General features: G+C 32.4%; 1 protein-coding gene and 2 long non-coding RNA genes across 3 annotated transcripts; all 3 read left to right on the forward strand.

Moving 5' to 3' along the window:
* The first annotated feature begins 10,419 nt into the window (after window positions 1-10,419).
* Window positions 10,420-11,410, forward strand: LOC134238281 (uncharacterized). Its single transcript, XR_009985964.1, has 3 exons — window positions 10,420-10,532; window positions 10,845-10,906; window positions 11,300-11,410. It is a non-coding gene; the product is annotated as an uncharacterized LOC134238281 (long non-coding RNA).
* Window positions 11,411-13,953: 2,543 nt separating this feature from the next.
* On the forward strand, window positions 13,954-15,681 carry LOC134238282 (uncharacterized). The gene is made up of 3 exons (XM_062720411.1): window positions 13,954-14,047; window positions 14,361-14,407; window positions 14,963-15,681. Exon 3 carries the CDS (start codon window positions 14,989-14,991, stop codon window positions 15,571-15,573), a length of 585 nt encoding a protein of 194 aa, XP_062576395.1. The 5' UTR covers window positions 13,954-14,047; window positions 14,361-14,407; window positions 14,963-14,988; the 3' UTR covers window positions 15,574-15,681.
* Window positions 15,682-24,279: 8,598 nt separating this feature from the next.
* On the forward strand, window positions 24,280-24,632 carry LOC134238283 (uncharacterized). The gene is made up of 2 exons (XR_009985965.1): window positions 24,280-24,337; window positions 24,438-24,632. It is a non-coding gene; the product is annotated as an uncharacterized LOC134238283 (long non-coding RNA).
* Window positions 24,633-25,154: the final 522 nt, after the last annotated feature.

Genomic DNA, 25,154 nt, shown 5'->3' on the forward strand with positions numbered 1-25,154 from the left:
GTCTTTATAGTAAAAATAGCAAATAGAGTCTAAATTTAGAACATCGATTGCATTATTTAGGCACAGACAGCAAAATTGGAATAGAAAGGCAAACAGGACCGCCAGAGGTAAAGTATTATGAAAGAAGAAAATATGTGAAATATATCGATGGTAAAACGAATGTTATCAAAATAAAACAAATAAAGATATAATGATATTGCATTGCAATGCATTTAAAATAAAAAAACCATTTTAGTCTAGTAAACAACCAAGATGTGATCTGCATGTTTTCAGATGAAATACCTCTATCTGAACTACCTGATAGAGAGAGACATGGAAATAATAGCAATGAGGCAAAGGAAATAATAACAAGGCAGATCACCGAGACAATTTGAAAATGAAGTATATAATAGGTACTCAGATAATTATAATCACTTTAATTGTTTCTGATAGCAACTACAGCAAGATTATTGTAGATTCACCGCTTATATACGAAAATGATCTTGAATCACATTCAGGAGAAAGTAGGAATTTTTGCATTGATGTCAGTGAAAATTCAATTCTGGGGATTTGGATATAGCAGAAAGAGGAAAACGAACCATAGATAAAAGACCAAACAGGTACAACGAGCACCAAAGGAATACGAACACAGAAACTCAGAAACCAGGAAATTCTGATTTGACATTTTACAGTTAAAAGGATTTTCAAGTGAAGAAGGGTAATAATCTAAAGGGGAAAAGTTTTCCAATTCACGTCGAGGAGGTCGACGAAGTAATTAAATGGGTTCAATAGAACAGATGAACAAAGCTTAATTGGATTTCCGTGCGAGAAACCAAAATTAGACAGAAATAATAGTGATTGTTGAACTTAGTTCACTCCGTGTATGATCATCACTTGCACGAAAAAACAAACAACACAAATCCTTGAATGTTAAATATTAAGCAATGAGATGGATATTTAGATAACGAACAGTATTTAATCTCAAAGTCCATAAAGCAATTCAAATTAAGATCAGAGCAAACACAGACCTCCGAAACATCAGAGGGGAGATCAGGTGCAATGGAGGAGTAAGCATCCCCCGCGGACCGGTCACATCCGCCGTGTGCTCCTTGTGAATGAAATAAATAAAAAATCACTCCAAATATTTATGAGCAAATGAATGGATGAACAATTTTGGATTGTCGTTATAAAATGTAGATAAGTCATAATTGTTCATAGTATAATGAAATTCATTTGCTATTTTGAGCTTCATTGTCAGTTTTATCATTTTAAATGCCAATCTTATTCGCCTAATGCTCATTTTCCTTGGTCTTTGCAAGAAATGTAAGTTTTAAATTTCGTTCACATTGCAAATGAACAAGATTAATTTTGAATTTTCATACTTATAGTGATAACTAATTTTCAGGAAAAAAAATCTCACAAAGATACATAACGAGCTTTAGTATATGTTCTACTAAGCCTCTTTCTTTTCTCCTCATTAACATATTCATAGCATAAGAAAAGATACTCCTAGAGTGCTGTTTAAGACACATTTTAGAAAAAAAAATCCAAAATGTATAGGGTGAGTTCACCATGCATCGGACACATACCTTGCTTCGGACAACTTTAGGCAATAAACTCTCTTTCAACTTAAGAGTTCTGTGTATTTATTTGTTTTTGTCATAAAGACGGAGATTTAATTTTTTTAATGATACCGATTGTGTTTACCATATTGTGATAAAAATACCCCGCAAATGGCCTTGAAGTTACGTCATATTTTACATCATCAAAGGGGAATAACCCGAAATTTATGATTTTGTAATTTTTAGAGTTATCGTTCTTTTAAATTCGACTTCCACGGAACGAGTCGGACTTTGGTGAATTTTGTCAGGGATTGGTAATTTTACATAAATTATAATTATATTTCACTCCAATGTTTGTTTAATTCTTGTTAGAGCTGGTTTTTACTAGTATGCTATTTTCACCGTACATCGGACGCAAATTAACCATGCATCGGACACTTTTCGATGCAAAGGTAAGCACTACCATTTTCATACAGAACCCAGCTGACAGCTGTTTTTTGCGGAAAAAGAAAATAAAAACTCTATATTTTCAGTCAAATTACAAGTTATCGATATATGACGTCTGGAATTTTACTCAATTTATTTCTACAAACCAGAGTATGATAAACCATGAGAAAAAGGCGCGAATTACGGCATTATAAGCATTTTAAAGCATTTCTAATGCAGAGTGAGGTCTCGAGAATCGTTCTACATTTGTGCAATAATATCGTCGAATAAATTAAAGTGGAGGGTTATTTCTTAGATAAAAGATGAAAATATATCCATATCAAGGATTTTAAAGCACTGTGATAAAGGTATGATATTTTTCCGGTCTCCATACCGTCTGTCCGATGCATGGTGAACAATGTCCGATCCATGGTGAATTTTCAATTTTTTCTAAAAACTCGATTTTTGGGGATATTTTCTCAATAAACGGTATATATTTGTGTCCTAAATTGTTATTTTAATCACAATCTAAATGTTAAACTCCATTTTGATAATTTTCCGTCGGTAGCGATACCGCTAGAACTTGTTGAAGTACAAGGGTATCCGATGCATGGTGAATTCACCCTACAGTATTTTAATTTGTTTTCCTTAGAAAAGGAGGGGGGTGTACTATGGACCAATATAAAAGGTAAGGACATATAGATGTGCATGATGATTAGTGCAAAATGTACCTATTCCCCCTGCCCCCCCACCCCCCCAACCAAAAAACAAACAAACAAACAAACAAATCAAAATTTTACAAAAATGAAAAAAAATCGTGTTACCATTTCATATTATACGTCACTTCTGGTGTTATCAAAATAGGGGTTCGTGTTTTTGAGAATCAGGTTAAACAACGAAGTTTACTTTATTTAATTTCATGGAAATATAATTGTTTTCAGTCATTGAATTAAAATTGTTTAATATCTTAATTTTATGGAAAATACCGGGTGATGTTTGATTGGAAAGACTCGTGACTTTTGCCCAAATAATCGTGTCACTCCTTTCCTTAAGACAAGTCTTGCAGTGCTAGTCAAAACGTATAACGAGAATAAATTCTATGTACGGTATATACACATGCTTTAAAATGTATTTCTATACGCTCCCCGAAAGTCGCCTATTGTTTGCAGTCCGCTCTCCGTAGTACGATGTCAGGTGTATGAGATTCCGAAAATGTTCAATTTGATGAATATTATAGCTATTCCGAATTTGACTGAGCAATATTAGTTTACAATGGTTCACAGCCAAACAAAATTAATACAATAGTGGTTGTGTGAGAATCTTTATCGGATATTGCCTGAAAGATCAAGCAAATGAGAGTTGAAATATAATTTCAGCTTGGCACGTTGAAGCATGCAGACAACCATGCAATATGTGCAGATAAAGAATATTCGAGCTCAAAAGTCCATTAAATCTTACAATATTTTGTATGATATAATATTCTATTTATTTGGTGAAAATATTGAGATAACGGGTAGTATTCGAGATTTAAGGTCCAGTAAAACACGGCAAAATTTGGAGCAGAGCAAGCAGGGGCCTCTTACACATCGGATGTCAGATCAAGTGATTTGGAGGAGTGAGGAATTTGTTATGGAAAATCTATATATAGTAATCATTATTCCCTTTTGTATACATATGTATACAGTGATTACTCAAAATTACATATGGTATACTGTAAAATCAAATATTTTCGTGGGGGTAAAATTTCGAGGTGAATGGAAAAAATCATATAGGGGAATTTGATTTAGTAGGAAAAATCACAAATATTTAATTTTACATTTTGCGGTGGTCATGAATTTGTGGGTCTCTCAGTACCTTGCAAACAACCAATATTAATGATGTGTGTGTTTTTTTTAAATGACGCGTGAAAATAATCGCATATAAACTGCAGATGTATACATTTTTAAATTGTTTTTGTATTCTAGCCTCTGATTGGTTAATATCCAGAATGGAACATAACAAGAATTCGTAATTTTAACTTCAAACAGTAACTCTATGTTACCACATGTAAATAAACATGGCTGCTAGGACAATGTATCCTTTTTTTTTTATCTCCCTTTGCTTCCCATCAGTTCTGTCACTATCACAATGGTTGTATTATTGAGCATCAAACTTGAATTAATTAAAAACAACGAAATATTACATATATAAATTTGATTTATAAGTTAAAATTAAATTAAAACATAAGAACGACTAATACCTTGCCAAATTATTCGAGTAAAAACTAGTTTGAGTCATTTAACACTGTTTTATGATCAGATTCACGGATTATAATGTAAAAAAAAAAGACCCAAAGCAGGTTAACTCGCATGATTTTGGCCAAGAACTAGATTCATTCCTTCAATAACACATATTGCGGTCATGAATATAAAACACCTGCTCCTTTTAATTAAATCAGCGTTTCCGCAAAGTTCAGGGGTACATGGAAATAGTATTTGAAATTAGACTACAAAATTATAAAAATACAATAACGCATAAGAAATACACTTATTTTCTTTCCTTTTTTGATAATTCTATAAAATTTCAAATTAATTGATTAATAATCACAATTTCTCGTTAATTAATTTCGCGAGGATTCTAACGTTCAATGTTGAAAGTTCTAGTCATGCATTTCGCAGTATTTTGTCGGTGTGGTTCAACATAATAATTTATATATTAATTTAGGATACTTTGTCCATTAAAATGTGTGCTGTCGTCACTTTTGTACTGGGCTTCATCTCTTTTTCCTATGCAGACGATGGCAAATGTTTTATCATATAAGGCTGTAAAACTACAGTATGTTCCACTTACTTGTTTTTATTAATAACTGATTTTCAATTTCTCTATAGAACCATAGCAAACATGGGCTCCAAATCATCATTGGATCAGGTGTCATGATGGAATAAGCATTACATGACGATCGACCATTTAATCAAACCATGCTAGTCCGCCATGTACAACATACAGTGTACGCAGTCCGATTTCTACCTTGCATTAGGTTTTCAATGTCTTTATCTAAGCAAAATAAGTATTCTTGCGCATTTATAATTGCCTGTTGTTCAGATACTGATATTTTCTCTAACTAGGCGCAGTGTAGTAACCCCTAGACTTCCGGTAAATGAACTGTCATTCATGCTTTTGAAACACATGAGTCCGAAAAGTCGTTATGTAGCGTATATTTGCATCTGTAGCTCTACGTTTTCTTTATTTTGAGAATTTCCAGCATCAGCAATGAAATCCGTGCTTTTGGTAATTTTGAGGAAATACAGGAAATAATTTTCACCCTAAATTTAGGGTGTTGCGTTTCTATTGACGGTGAGTATATTTGCTGACAAGGTCATTGTATAGACCATAGAACTTACAAAATGATGACTTTAAACGGGACTGCTGATATTCTTGTTTCATCAACTAAGTTGTCAATAATTTACCCGTTTTAAAAATTGTTATTATGTAGAGCATGCTCTTGCATATCGAATCAACCAGTGTTCGAAATTAGCGTCGGTTCGTCTGTCCTGCGCCGACGTACAAACGGAAGGACTCGTGTATAGCATGACTACATGTAGGCCTTTCAATTAATTTTTCATGTTGCACATATGGTAAAAAAAATTGTATAGATAGATTCATAGGTACATGAAATTATCAAAAAAGATAATAACTTATGCATACTTTTAATTACATCATTTTAGTTTAATCATTTATAATTGACTTTTCCGATGTTGTGTTTAAGGACACGTAACTCAGGTGTGAAAAATGACCAACTTAGTGCCAATTTATGAGTTATCGTTTATAGGAATCACATATAGGCTGCTTCAGCATTGGTATTGTTATGTACACAGAAGGGTTCCTTACATTGTTTTGTACACACAAGTTTTGACCAAGAGAAGAAGAATGCCTTCACTCTACTTGTAATAACAGGGTCAAAGGAATGGGGAACAGACTATATTCAATAGTTTTAACTCTCTTTGACGATTATTATGAAGAAAATTTAAAGTCATGTTTTTAGCTCACCTGAGCCGAAGGCTCAAGTGAGCTTTTCTGATCAAAATTTGTCCGTTGTCTGTTGTCGTCGTTGTCGGCGTCGTCGTTGTCGTCGTAAACTTTTCACATTTTCATCTTCTTCTCAAGAACCACTGGGCCAATTTCAACCAAACTTGGCACAAAGTATCCTTGGGTGAAGGGGATTCAAGTTTGTTCAAATGAAGGGCCACGCCCTCTTCCAAGGGGAGATAATCATGATTTAGAGAAAAATTATTGGCATTTTAAAAAAAATCTTCTCCTCAAGAACCACTGGGCCAGGAAAGATGAAACTCATGTAGAATCATCCTCAGGTAGTGTAGATTCAAGTTTGTTCAAGTCATGACCCCCGGGGGTAGTGCGGGGCCAAAATGGCCGATCAAAGTTTTACATAGGAATATATAGGAAAAATCTTTAAAAAAACTTCTTCTCAAGAACCACTGGGCCAGGAAAGATGAAACTCATGTGGAATCATGCTCAGGTAGAATAGATTCAAGTTTGTTCAAGTCATGATCCCCGGGGGTAGGGCGGGGCCAAAATGGCCGATCAAAGTTTTACATAGGAATATATAGGAAAAATCTTTAAAAATCTTCTTCTCAAGAACCACTGGGCCAGAAAAGATGAAACTCATGTGGAATCATCCTCAGGTAGTGTAGATTCAAGTTTGTTCAAGTCATGACCCCCGGGGATAGGGCGGGGCCAAGATGGCCGATCAAAATTTTACATAGGAATATATAGGAAAAATCTTTAAAAATCTTCTTCTCAAGAACCACTGGGCCAGGAAAGATGAAACTCATGTGGAATCATCCTCAGGTAGTGTAGATTCAAGTTTGTTCAAGTCATGACCCCGGGGTAAGGGTGTGGCCAAAATGGCCGACTAAAGTTTTACATAGAAATATATAGGGAAACCTTTTTAAATCTTCTTTTCAAATACTTCAAAGCCAGGATTAGTAATATTTGTATGGAATCACCCTCAGGTAATGTAGATTCTAGTTCGTTCAAATTATGATCCCCTTGGGGGTTCAAATTCAAGCCCCCCCCCAACTTAAATTAACTTTCAGTTCTGATCTGATATGTGTTTTTTCCTAGCTGATGTGCTCAGGTGAGCGCTGTGGCCCCTGGGCCTCTTGTTTGTGTTCGCGCTTTTTCGCTTCCTGTGTAAATATATATATATATATTTACAAGTACATGCAACAATTGATCATCTTATTTGTGTTGCTAAGCACGAAGGGGAACGACCGAGTAAAAAAGTTAAATTAGGTTAGAACTAAGAAGGAGGGTAGATTTCACTTTTATTTTAAGTAAAAATTTTTATTATATGCTGTTAACCGGTGTCTGCAACTTTACAGTAAATAAGTTATACATTGGTGCTAAATTTTAAAACCACTGGATTCTACTGAGAGCAAAGAAACACTTGGGAAATGCTAAAAACTGCCTTGCGTGTAAACAGTTGGATACCCCGAGCCTGCTCTAAACAAGTTTCAACAGTGAGTTATTGTTCATTACACCGACCCCTAGCGGCAGTTGAAAGGCCTACTACATTGGTCCTTGGAATGGTTTTGGGCCGATGATAATTTGCCAAGAAAGAAGGCCGAAAAATTTTCTTTCCTATGACCCGACCGACACATTTAAATTCCTATATATGTGTGTTGGTTTCAATCAGCTGATGCAATTTTTATAAAAAATGTTAATTATAGCTTTAGCTGAAATATAAATATGTCATCCTAGTCAACCTTCACTTAAGTATGAAGAGCAATGATCATTTTATATCATCTAGCATTTCCCCCCCCCCCCCAATTTGTTTAGCTTCGTTTTCTATCGCAAGACAGCCATGTTGGGTGTGTAATGTAAATGTCCTGGGATGTTTGGCCCTATTTATTTAGGTACTTAGGGAAAAGTGAAAATTAATGTTTTAAATGGAAACTTTATTATTCTTCAATACGTGAGATCGTACATTAGGCAAAAAAAAAACCAGTATACAGACAGACCCTGTTTTTTTGGAGGGGGGTGTTACAGGAAACAAAAAGTATGTTTACAGTAATATTAACATTTTTGGTGAAATAACTTTATTTTTGGTGAGGAATCGATAAACTTACAAAGATTGTCAATAAAAGTTTATTTTCCCAGAATATTTGATGGTATTATTTTTGGGCCCATGCTGCCTTGGAGGAACTTGCGTAGACCCTTTATCAGTGGGTCCTTTGGACCCACAGAAAATAATTTCGAATTTCCAACAATGGATTCAACTGAGATATATATATTCTGTTTTTAATTCTTTGTTCAAATTTTCACAAAAATGAATTTTAAAGAGAAACATGTTTGTGTAGATAAATAAGGATGGTTTCAGAATGGAATACTTCAAAACATTTCAGAAGGTTTACAATTTATTATATTCTAGAAATTTATTATTTGCATCATTTGCAATAGAATTAAGCCAAAAATGTATACCAATCCAGGCATCCATTTTTTGTTTCATCTGGCCTTAATGCGACCATCGGAAGTAAGGAAAATTAACTCAAACATTAATATTCTGTTTACAATTAACTTTACCGAGATTGTAAAAGAATGCAAAAGGATTTTTCATGAATATTATCTTTAGTTTATCATTCTCTTTAACGACCTCAGTATGATGCAAAAATTTCTTTCAGAACTATACGTTCCTGGGTTAATGACTTCTAATGCCCTCAGTTTTTTAGATTCAAGAAACAGATCAGTTCAGTATGTTTGTCAATGATAAGAATCTGATATCTTGTACTTTCGCAGTTTTGTTTTAGAGAATGAGCATTCTGGAAACAGTTTAATTAAATCACATCACATCCGACCAGAAAGAGAATCATCCATAAATTCTTTAGATAATGATCAAATCAAGAGAAGTTCTATTCCGACTAGATCTTACCTTCCGCTAAATTACAACAGACCTCGAGAACCAAGCTTCCAAGGTCTCAGTCGCTTTTAGATGGAAGCAGACGATTTGAAAGGTACGAAGACGACTGTAATCACTTATATAATTAGAATTTTAGCAATTAAACTATAACAAATTGAATGCAATGACATCATATCCCTGCAAAAACACCAAGTTTGAAAAAAAATATAAAAGAGAATAGGTATGTTTCACTTGTTTTGAACGAGATATTGCTTGTTTCATGGTCTGACTTCACGCACACAAGCAAAAATGTGTGGAAATATCATATGTGGATGAAATCTGTACCAACACTAGTAATAGTTTGCTTTATATAAAATGTGATTCACTTGATTCCACAGATGGTGATATGAATGCAAATTAAAAAAAAGTAATCCGATGTTTCAAAATAAAGCATATAAATCAATCTTATGATTTGTACATCGACTTCACAAAAAACTATGAAATTTATAACTACCCAAATAATAAAACATTTTAAATATCTAGCCTGGGTATCATTTTATTCCGTTGCTTATATTTTTGAAATAGAAATTAAGTAAAATGCTGACTAACTGGAGAAAACACTTGCTGTGACCCTAATCTTGACATGTTGATTTATTGACGGTGTTTTATCTTTAACAATTATACCAACTTTCATATGTCAATTCCAGTGAAATAAGAGACAAAATAGAGTCGACGTCTGTTTGGCGAATCGGGAGAGCGTCTGCTCTAGAGTTGAGGTGTATGGAGTTAATTCTTAAGACTTGGGATCGAATCCAACTACGGTGCGTGGAGCGTGGAAGACATTCCTTCGAACATACCGTAAAAACCGAGGTCCTCTGTCGTATTAGACGCTGGTATAAAAAGATCTCTCACTGCTCAATGGCCCTAAGTACCTATTATAGGTCAACGGCAAGTGGTGGCGTTTTCACGAAACATGTAGGAAGATAAAATACAAAATTCGAGCCCAAAAGACCATGAAACAACAAAACAACGCTTCATTGTATCTAGGTCTTCGTACAAATTGATAGAATTCTGACAGACAATGATGGGTTTTCTGAATTTCATATATTTTTTATTTGGTCGTTAAACTGAAGGCTACATACGAAATGCTAGACCCTTTGTATTTTTTTAAATACAAAAATGATATCACAGAATGTCATGTTTACCTGATCAATTTATAATTTGTTAATTTAATGGTGGATATTCAAAGTGCAATTCTTCTATTCATGAACTTTGTGGCAGCGCAGATTTGAAAAACAGTAGCAGGTGTGTTTACATTTTTGATCACAAAATGTGTTATATTATACTAAATGATTATAAATGATGATAAATACGGAGTCATCCTCTTTCATTTTTGATAATTAAATAAAAAATTTCAATATAATGGAATAGTGATCTAAATTCATGTTTCAATATCTTTTTGTTGCTTAAATTTCAAGAGGATTTATCGTCCAAGGTTTAAAGTTATGAATTTCCGCATATATATAAATTAAGTACACAGTCGGTGTGATTCAACATTAGAATTTATTTGCATATTTGCAGATGTTGTCCAACACAATGTGGGTTGCTGTCATTTTTGTTTTGTGCTTCATCTCTTTTTCTTATGCAAATGAGGACACATGTATTAACGAGTAAGATTTTTCAACTACCGTATGTTCTTCATCTTTCTTGATTTTATTGATTTATCTTTCTGAAACCTGCTTAACATCGAATGACAATTTTACAAAAGGTTATGCTGTGCAGTTTCCCACTTCCTCTTTTCACAGTAAATGAAAACCGATTTATATTATTTTTTATTTTTCCTAAAAATCAGTGATTTGTTTTGATTGATTGTTTGACTTCATATAAACAATGGAAATTTTACAGATACAGAAATAACTTTATCAGAAACGTAAAAAATCGTGTTATTGCTTATAATTATCTCGTTAATTATTAAATTTTAGTTCAACTGGAATATCTGAGTGCTGTGCAGATTTTTATAGAACAATATCAGGTTTATGCAAACGTAAGTAGATATCTTTTACATCTTATTAAATTTAATTATTTAATGAAGGATATGGAGATAACGAATAGTATTCAATATCAAAGTCCATTAAACAACACAAAAATAGTTGCAGAGCAAAAACGGATCGGTAGGATCAGGTGCCATGGATTACTAAGCTTCCCCTAACGACCGTTCACACTTGCCGTGTGCTCCTTGTCATCATCAGGAAAACAACAGAAGAATCCGTTGTCAATATAGTGTATAAATAATGGACTAACAATAGTATAAATAAGTATCAAAAAACATTAGTTAGCATTTGACTCAATGATAAATTGTATTTGTTGACCAAGTCATTATATCGACCATAGATCAAAACATTTTCGTTTTCAACTAATACTCGTTGTATAATTTCAGCTTGCATTGGATACTTTGGAAAAAACTGTTCTACACCGTGTTTTATTGGATTTTATGGTCATGGCTGTCGCAAAAGGTGTAATTGCACTAGTGATACACATTTGTGTGACGCCAAGTTAGGATGTATCGAAAGATATAGTAATCAGATACGTAAGTGGATTTTTCTGAAAGATGTTCGTTTTCTGTCATATTTTTTATTTTATAAAACGTCACATGTTATCCAAATTTGTAGAAAATGAAATTATTTTTACTATTTTTTTTTCAATTTCATGATTTTCAAACTTATCCAGAATTAAAGTCTGCAAAAATGGGATCGCAATGCAGGTCAAATCAAATAATTTACAAACAGTACTCTAAATAATGTCTGTAGTCATATTCTATGTAAAATTTAACAAAAAAACCCTCAAGTTTTAAAAAAAGAAGTGTTGCATTTATTCATATTCAAAATTATGGCTTAATATTTTGCTTCATTAAAAGGAAATCAATTAGAGAAGATAGGTAGCCCCCATAGTTAACAACAAAAGGATGATGTTGTATAACCCCACGGAGCAGAAGTTCGTGTCGCAATTTTATGATATACTTGGGGAAAAAGTCCTGAATAAACTCTAAGAAGGTTAAGTGGAACAATTAAAAAATTCACAGGCGAGTCGTACAGCTGGTAAATTTCTTAAAGTAGTATTACGAAGACTGACATCAACCACGTACTTTTCGAACAACCCTCGAAACTACATGGTCTTGGCTAAATGATGATAAAAATGTTTTTGAAATAGAAAGAACCATGCACGCTCAGCCTTTATTCACGGCTGTTGCATCTCAGATCACTCATCATATAACTCTGTATCAAATACAGTCTGATAACGAATTTTGATACAAAAATAAAATACATGTATTTTAATTTTCAAAACTGAGAAAAAGACAGACTCAAAACTTCATCAATCTTATTTAAAAGAGGGAAAAGAAAAGAATTTACCTTGAAATAATCATTGAAAACAACACCAGGGTTTCAAATATTTAAGGGAAAAGATATACATGTAAGTGACACTGAAATGACTCTTTAACACTAAAATAAATGAAAGATTTATCTATAACGTTTGAGAAAAAAAACTCTTTTAAGCATTGATAGTGAAATATAACTGCATGTACGAGGGGCGTTCAATAAGTAATGTCAATAGCTCGATGACATACAACATAGTAGTCATATGACATAAAGCTTGATTTTCTCTCATTATTGAAACTTTAATGAATTTATAACAGTTTATGTGACCACTTTTCATCACATAGTTTTATCGTGAGAAGCTGGGAAACGAGGGCTATTCGAGACACTGCATTATAAATGAATGGTAAAGAATCAGTAAACTAGAGTGAAAATAAAAGCTACATTAAAGCTGCTGTAAAACTTGTCAAAAATCCCAAAGAAACGTTCACTGAAATATGTGACATTTACAGCAACCGATGCCTGTTTTATAGACAAATTAGCAGGTGGATTTCAAAGATAAAAAATTATATAATGGGCATCAAAAATGGGTACCCTCCTTGCCAACAAAAATTATAACAACTTATGTACTGTTTGCCAAATTTCAACAAATAATATTTTATGTTGTATGATTGACTTTAAGACGCATAGCAAATTTGATAGACATCATATCGGGAGTAGTTTACACTGTTTTTAAGAAACGTTTGACAGTAATTTAGCTTGGTACTCTTGGGTCACCCTGTATTTTGAAAAATGAGTTAAAACGACAGCGTGTACAAAAGTCTTAACAATTATTTAAAAATATCAGTAATTGTAGTAATCCACGTTTGTTTTATATTCGAACAGATATTGGAACATGAATCTATTGCTTAAAACCATTTAAACAAAATTTACCATAAGATGTACTTGATAAAAACGACGAAGGTCTGTCAAGAGCAAAGGTATGCAAGATCACAAAAACAGATTTATATGCAATTTTCTTAAATATTAGTGGTATTATTGTTCAAATTCGTATTCGGGGAGACAATTTGATATATGGAGGTGTCTAGAAAGCAGTTTTCTTTGCAAAGAAATCGAAAGGTTTATCAGAAAAAGGACCCAGATTCAGGAATTCACTACATTGAATTTCTTCATGACAGCGTTTAAACCCGCAAGCCCTTAAGAGTAAAGGGGTTTACGGGATAAACAGTAAGTTAATGTTTTTTCACATTAACAATATTTGCCAGATCTTTGACCTTTTGACTTGTTTCTATTTCCAAACTTGAATAAAACACCTTTCAGAAGGATAAAACAAGTCCAGGAAATCATTGGATCTGCCATTTTCCAGTATACTAAGGGTCATACCCAAAAATGAGTTCTAAAATCAATCAGAAATTGGATAAAAAATGTTACGGACATGTGTTTGAATTAAAATAGATTAATAAGTAAAATCGTGAAGACTAAATCATTGAAAAACGTCGTTTGCTTCTTTCTGAGCCCCAATGACATTATTTATTGAACGCCCCTCGTATCATTTTCACAAAATACTTATCATGATATGATATGCTCTATATCATTGTCATACACAGACTGTGGAATAATTTTGAATAGCTAGCATATCATGTTTCACGGTTAATAGAACTAGTGTAATTAATAACTAGATAACCAGGAAGCTGGATACATTGATACATGTGAAAACAATTACGCGTTTGGAATGAACCAATTAGTTCTCATAGAGCCGGATCCATAGGCGTGACATCAGCTATTTGGATTATTTTGGGTTTCTTGTGTAAACGGTATGTTGTATTCTACGTTAGCAGTTTACAAAAAGGTATATGTACATCCATAGATAATGTGCATTAGGTTTAAATCAATGCTTAGTTTACAATGCAAAATAAGTATAAATGTATGTTAAATTTACAAAAAAAAAAAAAAAAAAAAAAAAAAAAAAACATTCTAAGGATGAAGTAATGGTCAAATGCAAAATTTATTTAAAACGACAACCTACCTTCTTTAATATTGAAATGTTTCAGTGAATTATTTATTTGTCCCTTTATTATTTGGAAATAAATGAATTAAAAGATATTCGCATATTTACATAATTATTAGGTATATATGTCGAGACGTTAATGGCAAGGGAAACAGGAACGCTGAAGGTAAAGTAGATAGTGGACGAAAAAAATGAAAACATCTCCAATTAAAAGAATATAAATTGTTAAAACAGATTTCAATATTTGCAAAGATGGAAAATGGCTCAAGATGGGTTTATAACAAGAATTTTACAAACCTGTAAAGGGTGGTAATATCTTCGAACTTAGCTTGATCTATTAGTGCGATCATTTTTTAAAGTTTGCTTGCTATACCTGATTACTTTCCGCCTTTGTATGCTTATTATTAAATCTGTTCAAATATGCTACTTTTATGTGACCCTAGGCATAATATTTTTCTTAATAATAAAGTAAAACTGCATCTAGCTTTCAATATAAGAAAATAAAGACAAAACACAATTAATAGAGTCAACGCTTGTTTAAAAGATGTAAGTGTCTATTGTGAAGACCACAGTTCTGAATTTAGGGATGCAAAAACAATCCATTAATGTACTATATCTGTTAATAATTTTAAAGAAACTGATAATAAATATCCTCTGGAATAATAATAAAATATATAATAAATGGATGTGTTTATTTATTAAGAAACATTTCATAATTCAGAACACGGGCATACTGGTTATAGTTTCATGGAACTATCGTATATTGAGCCAGATAATCAACTTCCTACAACGTCCACGGACTTCAGTCGAATAGAAAGAAACACTCAGCCATCAACAAAGTCACAACAAAACTCAAGAATCAAGCTTCGAAGGTCTCAGTCGCTTTTGGATGGAAATGGCCGATGCGACAGATACTCAGACGATTACAATCATTTAGATTTTCATAAAACGTTCAAGTCACCCCAAAGGCTTGATACCAATGAAAACTACAGCAAGTTAAATATAATGGCACCACATCGATGCGCAAATACCAGCCATGAGGACTTTGAAGAAGAAAGTAGCTATGTTTCCCTTGTTCTGGAGGATACATTGTTAGTTGCAAGGTCAAACTCAATGCACATAGGACAGGATGATAAAGATAAACAAAGGAAGCTAGACTGTATTAAGAGTGAGAATGAAAGCATAAGTAATGAAGATCAAAATAATACAGACCTACCAACATACTCCAATAAAGATGAAACTTGTTCTGACACTAGTAAAAGTAACATTGACATACAAAGTGATTCACTTGATTCTGCAGATTGTAACTTGGAGTTGAATGAAAAAGATTAGATTTTGCCAAGGATAATATGTGAAAAACTGAACCATTTCAATCATAAATACCTGATTTGTACTTTGTTGTTGAAGCCAAAGAATTAATAAATATGAAAATTATCAAATAAAGATCATAAAATGTTAAAAAAATAATAAAATCTTAAAACTTCCTTGATTGTCTAGATAATTTACAAGTATATAAGATAGCTTAGAGGGATTTCTTTTTTTTTTACTTTTGATGGGAAGGATATGGAGATAACGAACAGTATTCAATCTCAACGTCCATTAAACAATATACAAAATAAGAGCAGAGCAAACACGGACCTCCGAAACATCAGAGGTGGGATCAGGTGCCATGGAGGAGTGAGCATCCCCTGCCGACCGGTCACACCCGCCGTGTGCTCGTTGTCATGATCAGGAAATAACGGGAAAAATCCATCATCAATTCAGTGTATAAATAATGGACTAACAATTGGTATGAAAAACGAAAGTCAGCATTTGACTTTATGATAAAGTGTATTTGCTGACAAGGTCATTGTATCGACCATAGAATTTACGAAACGATCACTTTAAACGAATAATGAATAATGAATAGTTCCGCAGAGATATTTCCTTGATATATGATGGTATAATGCATACAGTTTTTCGCTGCAGGTGTGATTATTTATTTATCATTTCCAGGAAAGACTTTTATCTCATACTCGTTGAAATGGTGTATATTCGCTCGGCAAGCCTCGCGAATATATACACCATTTCAACTCGTTGGATAGAGCCAATATCAAATTACACAATATATATATCCTCTATTAATGATTTCCGAATAGTTTACATCGCACAGCTTTATTTTGTCTAAAAGCTGATTAAGGATATCTAACAATAAAATAATTCTTAATCCTTTAAGAATTCTGGCATTTTAGACTTTTAATAGATCAGAAGTGATAAAAAGTGCTTGATCCATAGTGGATACACGACTTAAAACAAAAGGAGCCGGGTTGTGATGAACACCATGCTATTGATGAATGGGTTTTTCTTTTGATAAATAACTGGAATCATACATACTCGTGTGTTACGCTTATCCTCGAAGTAAAAACCCAACGAAAAATTGTTTTGTAAATATATGTATTATTTATAATCTCTAAATATACGAATTTCCCATGAAATTACGTCCCTACGATCCAAGAAAAGTTTGCTTACCCTAGAACATGGAACACAACGAATTAAAGTAATTCCACAGTTGTTATTTTCATTACAAAAAAAACCTGTTTCAGAAGATTTAGAAAATAGACGCAATCATGTGAACATTACCCTATGGAGCATATCATGTTCTGTGAACGCTTCCAGTTCATGTTCAGGAATAAGTTTGGGTGTGTCCTGGAAATTTGCATTTCAGTCTCAGAATTCTGACTTTCAGCCTTAGGGCGATTAGGGGTTGAGAAACGACTTTTGTTAAAACGTAGGAATACATGCATTGCGGTTTCTTTACCAATGACATGCTGAAAATATATAGCGGAACATACCTACAGGTAACTTATGACGGTTATATATGCACTTAATTTTTAGTTCCTTAGAGTACCCACCTTAATATTTTTGTAACGCCTTTTGACAGTGATTTTTTTTTCTTGCCTTGTCAGTTTTTTTCTTATTTGGAATATATATAATATTCACAGCATCTAGTTATTATAGGCAAGGTTAAAATAACCAACAATTTGAAACCAAATTATTATCTTCTATCATTCGGGATGGTTTTAAAAGCCGTGAAACATCCAAAATAACTAAAACTAGCCCTATTTTGTAGAAGTATCCAAATATGGATTACCTGAAGCTTCTTAAAATATTAATAGTGATTAAAAAATTTCAAGATGAATTTCTCAATTTAAGTAGAAATATAATTAACCCCATATTTTGTTTATTATCGTATGGTGGAATTTCATCAAAACGTTGTATAATTATACTCTATTGTTTATTGTATGATAGATGACAGTGTCATTACTTATAGCTAAGTGTTTTGTACAATACCCCCTCATAACTAGATAAGCACTTAGTGGACTAAAAGGATTCCCTTCTACATGTATCTTCATTTATGTGCTGTCTATTAATTTGGTCGCCCACATGGGGCAGTGGTTTAAGCGTCTGCTTTAGAGTCGCGGAGTAAGGAGTTGATTCTTACGTCGAGGGTTTGAATCCCAATGTGGGAGATCGGTCCTTCGAATGAGACCCTATAAACTAAGGTCCCCTCTCGCAGTTTAGGTATTGGAACGAAAAAGATCCCTCACTGCTCAGTGTTACTAAGTACCGAGTTTAGGAAAAATTTGCAAGTGTTGGTGTATCCAAATGAGTGAAAAATTCTCAAGAGAGACTCCTGCAATTAAAAGAAATGGAGCAATTAAAGCGGGGATATTAGTTTGATATTCTAACCATCAATGAAAGAACACATTTGTCAGGCGAACCGAAATGTTGATAAAGTTGTTGATGTTATTATTAGTTTAAACGGCGTGTTTTTTCCGGTCTAACAGAAAACTATTAATTTGGATTTATTTTACACTCGTTCCAGGAAAAAAAACCAACATTTAAAAACTTTGTTCTTCTATATGAACATATTAAACACACGAAAAAGGGAAATTAATACAAATCACAGGGAAATGAGATCCAATGTCTGTGTAAACTACATATTTAATACGACAGATTCAAGATGGCATTCTTATCTGGCTATTTAATTTATGTCTTAATATTTAGTCTCCAAGCACAGATAACAAAGCAAAAGTTCTGCGAAGATCCGTAAGTAGCAGCAACATTGTAATGAAATGTTTTTGTCTTATGATAATTCGACTTTTGTATGTTATCCAATCAATCGAAAGACAAATTACTTTACTTGCTCTCTACATGATCCCAAGCATGTGCCAATGAAGTTTACAAATCATTCAAAATTTACCGATTTCTTTGATTGAAGATTTTTTTTCGATGCATTAAGAGATTCGAAACATCATAGCGACAAAAATGATAAAATCATTATATAATAAAACTCCATACTTCCTCAACTTCGATATAAACTCTGCAAGACTTCCCTTTTTAATAAAAATACATAAATAAACTACGAAAAAAGCGATTCTGTGGTATATATATAAAAGAATTCTTTATTTTAAAAACAAACTTCCTAATTCCTTTTATGGTAAACAAAATTAAATATGATATGTACAATGATATAATTAGGGTTTTTCCTTTCCTGCTGAAAGAATGTACAAAATTTGAATTGCATGAATTGAAAAGGGTATGGTTTTAGCTTTATTGCGCCCTAAAATGTAATGACATCAAAAATTTTTGAAACTGGCTTAAATATCAGTTAAATAAATGACTCTGATAAATCAGGAAAGAATATGGCATGAAGGTTTACCATTCTGCAAATATGACGTCATTAATGTGAAGCATTTCTCTATTTTCAACAGAAAAAAACTCAAAATTGGCTCATTTCAAGGGTGATTTACCTTTAGAAAACTGTTTCCACAGCCGTCGCCCACGTTAATTTTTTGATATTTGGTGCAAAATTCTATACCAAATCATATATCTTTAGTTCTTTGTGGGCGATGCCTGTGGACAATGTTATCTGAAAGAAAATTCCATTGAAAATTGGTGTCTTCTGCAACTTTATAAGAAAATACGGGAAAATGCACATGTTTATGACGTCATAATTAGCATTTAAAAACACATGTGAGAAAAATGACATGTATGATTTTCCTCCATTGAATTTCAATTATTTAAAAAGCATGAGTTTTCAACTTTTACTCCAGTTTCATTTTTTAGAAAATCACGGGGCAAAATTTGTATGGAAACCATACCTTCTTCTTGGAACATACATGTACATGTATTATCATGTCCTTGGATTTCATTTAAGTTTTTGTTGGAAATAAGCTCCTGCTACTATTCCTGTACCTCTATTGAAATGAAAGGTTGGAAATTGTACATGAATACTGTATATTCTGATATTTATAGTAACTGAGTATATTAATTGTATTTGTTATTTAACTCTTATATTGAAAGATTCTTTTTAAAGTCAAAAATAAGGAACAATATTTAAAATTTGTTTTATGTTCATGTTTAAATTGCTTTCAAGGACATACATTTATTTCCTCATTTTTATTTCACTTCACTAGGTTAGAGATTTTTAAAAAAAGGAGAATAATTGAATTAAAATGATTATCTTTGAAATTTTTTTTCTAGAATTACGGGGAAAATGAGATGCTGTGCAGATTATAGAAATGTATCCGGTATTTGTGAACGTACGTTATTTATACCAGTGTATTTTATTTATACATATACCTGGTACTTCAGCAACCAGTTAATGCTCAAAAGAATATTATTTATAATATGAAGTGGCAAGAAAAGTTAAAAAAACTGTCAAAGTAGAATTAAAAACAAAATAATCGACGTAATGATATTTCGAGTTTACTAATGTAAATGCGTACTTTGATATGTTTCCGGTATCTTGTGTATAATGTCTGATAAAAAACATCGAGAATTTCTTTTGGGCGGGGGCTAGAAAAGTAGTGATTGCATTTATGCAAACATTTTGGATTAAAATGGCATTAAAATGGACAATTTCTAAAATTAGACACTCTATTGACAAACAGATTGGTGAAACAAAAATATCAATTATTTCGTTTGAAGCCTACACTTTGCAAGTTTTATGATCGATATAATGACATTGTCAGAAAATTCAATCTGTCAATATGTAAAATCCTGACAGACGTTTTTCATACAAATTGTTTGGCCACCATCTACAGATTGAATTGCCTAGAAATGTTTCGTTGTTTCCCTATCATGACAAGGCATGCGTGTATCTTTCGAACCCCACCCCCACCCCCAATGGAATTTGCAGAGATATTAAATTGATGCAGTAAATCAGTAAAAAGTGACCTTGGACCCCCTAGAAAACGGATACCCACCTCCTTTAGAACACGGACCTGGGTGTTAAGTATGTAGGAAAAGTAATATGTATAAATTATAAAGCATTAGAACTCAAAAGTCAACCACTACACCTAAAATTTTTTATAGGTCCTAAATGGGCTTCCGTAACATTACAATTATAGGTCTACAATATTCAAAATGTATTTTCTACTTTTAGAGAATGTCATTAAATTTCATGTCAAATTCTTCCATTGTTTAGCATGCTATGGATCGTTTGGTAGAGATTGTGCCAATCCTTGTCGTGATGGGTTCTATGGCCATGGGTGTAAGATGGAATGTAATTGTTTGTAATTGTTTGAGCTTCCAGTGGTGTGACCGGGTTAGTGGATGTGTTAATATGCTTCGTGATCTGAATATCTACCATCTGCATGTACAGTCCCTGTAGATCACTAAATTTTCGCGACACCTTATTTTCGCTAGATAGTCATTGACTCTTGTTTAGCGAGACAAAATTTTAGCGAACACACTGTCCCGCGTTATTATGTTCGCGAAAATAAAGTTCTCGTGGATAAAAAGTGATTTACAGTATTTAAAAGAAATTATATTTTTAAACATCCTTATAATTGTTTTATATTATCATTTCTTCATTTCTTTCTATCAATGAAAATGTAGCTCAATTGGTAGAGCATTCAATCGCTTCCTAGGTGAAAAGCTGTGGGTTTGCACTTCTGTTACAACAGAATATTGATATTGGCGGCCACGTGACGCACTCTGTAGCGTTCTGTCACAAAAGTTGAAAGATTTTTTATTTTTTTTCCATGTGAATTAATTTTTATGACAAGACAGTTTATTTGTCAGAAATGGTCAAATCTCGGCAACAGAATGTATTTGATAAGAATATCCCTTCCAAAAATAAGCATGGCGACCATTAAAACACAAATTATCTGTCTCAGGAGAGGCCTTTAATTAAGATGGATAGAGAATTGGTGCCTCCTTTTCATCATATCTAATATGTTTAAAATATAAAGTAAACGAAATCTTAGGTATTTAATAATTATATTATTCTTCAAATATTCAACTATTTTTCAAAGTGTAAATTGGAGGTCTTTGATAGCAAATTGCTTAATTAAATATATATATCTTTTCGAACTTGCTTTCACTGGGCAAGATGACGAGTATCATTTTTAACCATCTGCCTTCCTTCACTAAAACGATCAATCTAATCATTAATTGAATTAATAGGAACTTAATTATCTTAATAAACCGTGTACAGATTATTATATGATACAGTAGAGGGATTTCTAAGATATACAATGAATTGTGGAGTCGTTTGTTGAACGAGTTTGACTGAGACAACCATTTTTCGTCACAATTGACCTACATAGTGACGTCATATTCACATTCTAACGTCACAAACAAGGAGAAAAACTTTATTCAGCATAATTATGTCATTTATAGACCTTGTGTATAGTTATGTGTGTACCGAATTTCATTCTAATCTGAATTGTGGTTTTGTAGATATAGAGATAGTTCGCGAACTTTTTGATCATCCCTCGTATAAGATGAGAGTCCCCCTTTTGTGGGAATTGTTTGCATGGTAAACATCCTTTACTATTTAATTTATCTGAATGCCGAATAAATGTTTATCTTAAAACTGAACACCATTATCAAAAGGAATATATTCGCCATATTCGGATCTGAGGACCCCTATTTAGCCGCTTACTCAGTCACTGTTCAGTTTATTCATTTGTCATCAATGAAGATGAATGCATGCTACAGGACTTTTAATGCTGTCTGACTGATTGTTTTGCATCAGGACTAGATATACACGTAACCTAGGAATTTTTATCGATAATTCTAGTGCTGAACAAATTAAATTCCTTAATATTTTAACATGAGAATAAAATACAAGTTTTTCTCTTCAAAACATTGTACAACATATAATATTTATCTTTAACAAAATTTATAAAAAGCATCTTTGCAACGCGCCCTTGTTCAAAGCACATTTTCAAAATAGACCTCCCTCTCCCCCATTTCCCAAATGTTCAGAAACTTTATTTCTTTAACTGATATAGAGTCCCTAAGATCTAAATATTGATATAATATGTTTTCAGGTATTAAATCTTATTAGTACCAAAATTTTACGAATTCTTTAATCACTGTCATACAGGCAAGTAGCATCGTAAGGTGTTTAAAACAAACACGTTTACGCGAACATAGTTTCGTAATTAAAGTATTTTAAAAAAATTATATTTTCATCCTTTAATTATAAAAGATTAAGGACATCAGTTTTCTATCAAGTGTGAAAATGTAGCTCAATCGGTAGAGCATTCAATCGCTCCCCTAAAAACTTAGTTTGGGTTAAATACTTACTGTATCATTTCCATAAAAAAACACTACATTTTGAGATTGTATAGCTTGTTGTTCTCGAAAAGTTTTGAAAAAAAATTGGTGAAGGATGACAAATATTTTAATACCATACAAACCATTAAAAATATTTATTGCATGCAAAATTAGTGCTGTTTTCTCATTTTTTTCCTCGGTTTATTTCTGCCGCTATCTCAAAATTCTACCTTCCCTGTATGTTTTATATTCTTTTAATTCTTGCAAAACACAACATATAAAAAAAAACTGTTGTTTAAGCCCTTCCGGGTAAGAAAATTGAGTTTATTAAAATTATGAATATTTATCATTTGTCATCAATGAAGATTAATGCATGCTAAGGACTTTTAATCTGACTGATTGTTTTGCAAAGCGCTTAGATGCATACTTGTAACTAGGAGTTTTTTATGGATTTTTAAGTGAAATGTTCATGGTTATAAAATATATAACATGATTAAAATAGTTTTTTTTAAAAATGTACAACATACAATATTTATCTTTAAAAAAAATATCGAGAGTAAATGCCATTTTTGCGCGCAATAGATATACACATTTTTTCAACGTGTGTCAAGGAAGCTCTCTGATAATCAACCCCAATTTTTATAAGCCCAAAGATCAGCAATTGATATTTATAACAGGTTGAAATAAAGCGAAGTCAAAACTAGATTGATGGAAATTGTTTCATTACATGCAGCTTTATATCAAATGCAAATTATTTTAATCATAGAGAGATGTCAAAGTGTTCCGGTAAAGTGTTTTACATTTAGACTTATTATACAAAAGCATTCACAACCTCAGGGCAGTGAGTGTTCTTTATCATACCATCACCTACTGTAACAAGAGACCTCGGTTTAAAATGGTTTATCTTTTAATAAGACCACACAAAAAAGGAGCAGAACAAAACATCAGAGGTTGGATCATTTGCAACGGAAGAGTGAGAATTTAGATTTCAACAAAGATCGATTCCCTGGCTCCCGACCACAAAGCAAATACCTAACTCTCTAAATCAATTTAAATCTACGCTTTTATTGATTGGTGCATTTCGAGTAAACAAAATGTATAAACATACAGATTTTTATTTATTTCTCTCCTTTACTCTTCAGAGAAAAATATCAGCATTTGCAAAAGCAAGTAAGTAATGTTTTTAATGCATTATTCCAAAAGAGATAGCCATGTACCAAATATTAAGATAGCAATAATTTTAAAATATAAACATGTAGTTGTGTAAAATGTTTTTCAACTACCTAACCTTTTGTCTAATAATTGTACAGTCATGTAACAAACCATTCGAAAACAAAAAGACGGGAAAACGAGTATATAGAAAGAAATACAAGCAGTTTTTCAATATTTTTATATAAAGAGGGCATTTATTAGACTTCCTGATATAATGGTATAAGGCATCACTATCTAAACTGTAATACAATGTATTTTTGTTTAAGTATAACTGCAGAGGATGAATGTTGTAGAGATTATTATAGAAATGACCCGGGATCATGCGAACGTGAGTATTAGTTTTTAAATTAAAAATCTGTTTCGGCAATAAATCAAAACGATGAGATTGACCTTACTTTAAAAAGTTTTTTATCCAATTTAATTTACAGCTTGTATTGGATTCAGTGGATATAACTGTTCTAAACCTTGTGAGTTTGGATTCTTTGGACATGGTTGTCGTGAGAAGTGTAACTGCAGTAGTGATACTCATTGGTGTGATGTATACAAAAATTTGGTATAAAAAGTTATAAATGTTTTAATTTCTGGTATTTTTCAATAGAAAAATTAAATTGCTTTCTTGTTAATTTTATGTAATGAATCCTGACACGGGAAACATATATAATGATATCTTGTATTTAACTTGCAAGATAATGTAAATATGAGTTATCATGTCAGTATAACATTTTTCTCTATAACAATATGCAGACACATATTTATTGCTCATCGAAATTTTTACTATCATGCACTTTTTTTTCTGGTGATGCAAAAACATTCCCGGTATATCGAGATCATATCTGCAAATAAACTAATTACAAACACACACAAACACTAATACTTTTTTATTCGTTAGATTTAAAACAACAATGGTATCATTCATTAAATAATATAAATTGAACTTATAAATATTTTAACAATGATAATAATTTTCGATTCTTACCGTATTAGTACAAATTTTAACGTTGAATTTAATTTTGGCTTTTAATCGAGGTTGTTTGGTGAAATAGATTTTCACTGACACTGGCCTTAAATTTATTGCTATCTTTCTATGCATAATTTAATTGCTAAAATTATTTTACGCTCAACTGTATCTTCCCTATTTCACAAAA

The sequence above is a fragment of the Saccostrea cucullata genome, unplaced genomic scaffold (assembly GCF_032062105.1).
Source record: "Saccostrea cucullata isolate Sc308-1 unplaced genomic scaffold, CSIRO_AGI_Scuc_v1 ctg1059, whole genome shotgun sequence".
Lineage (NCBI taxonomy): Eukaryota > Metazoa > Mollusca > Bivalvia > Ostreida > Ostreidae > Saccostrea > Saccostrea cuccullata.

Excerpts from the sequence above, each read along its gene's own strand:
- LOC134238282 (XM_062720411.1), top strand. The coding sequence starts at position 14,989 with ATGGAACTATCGTATATTGAGCCAGATAATCAACTTCCTACAACGTCC.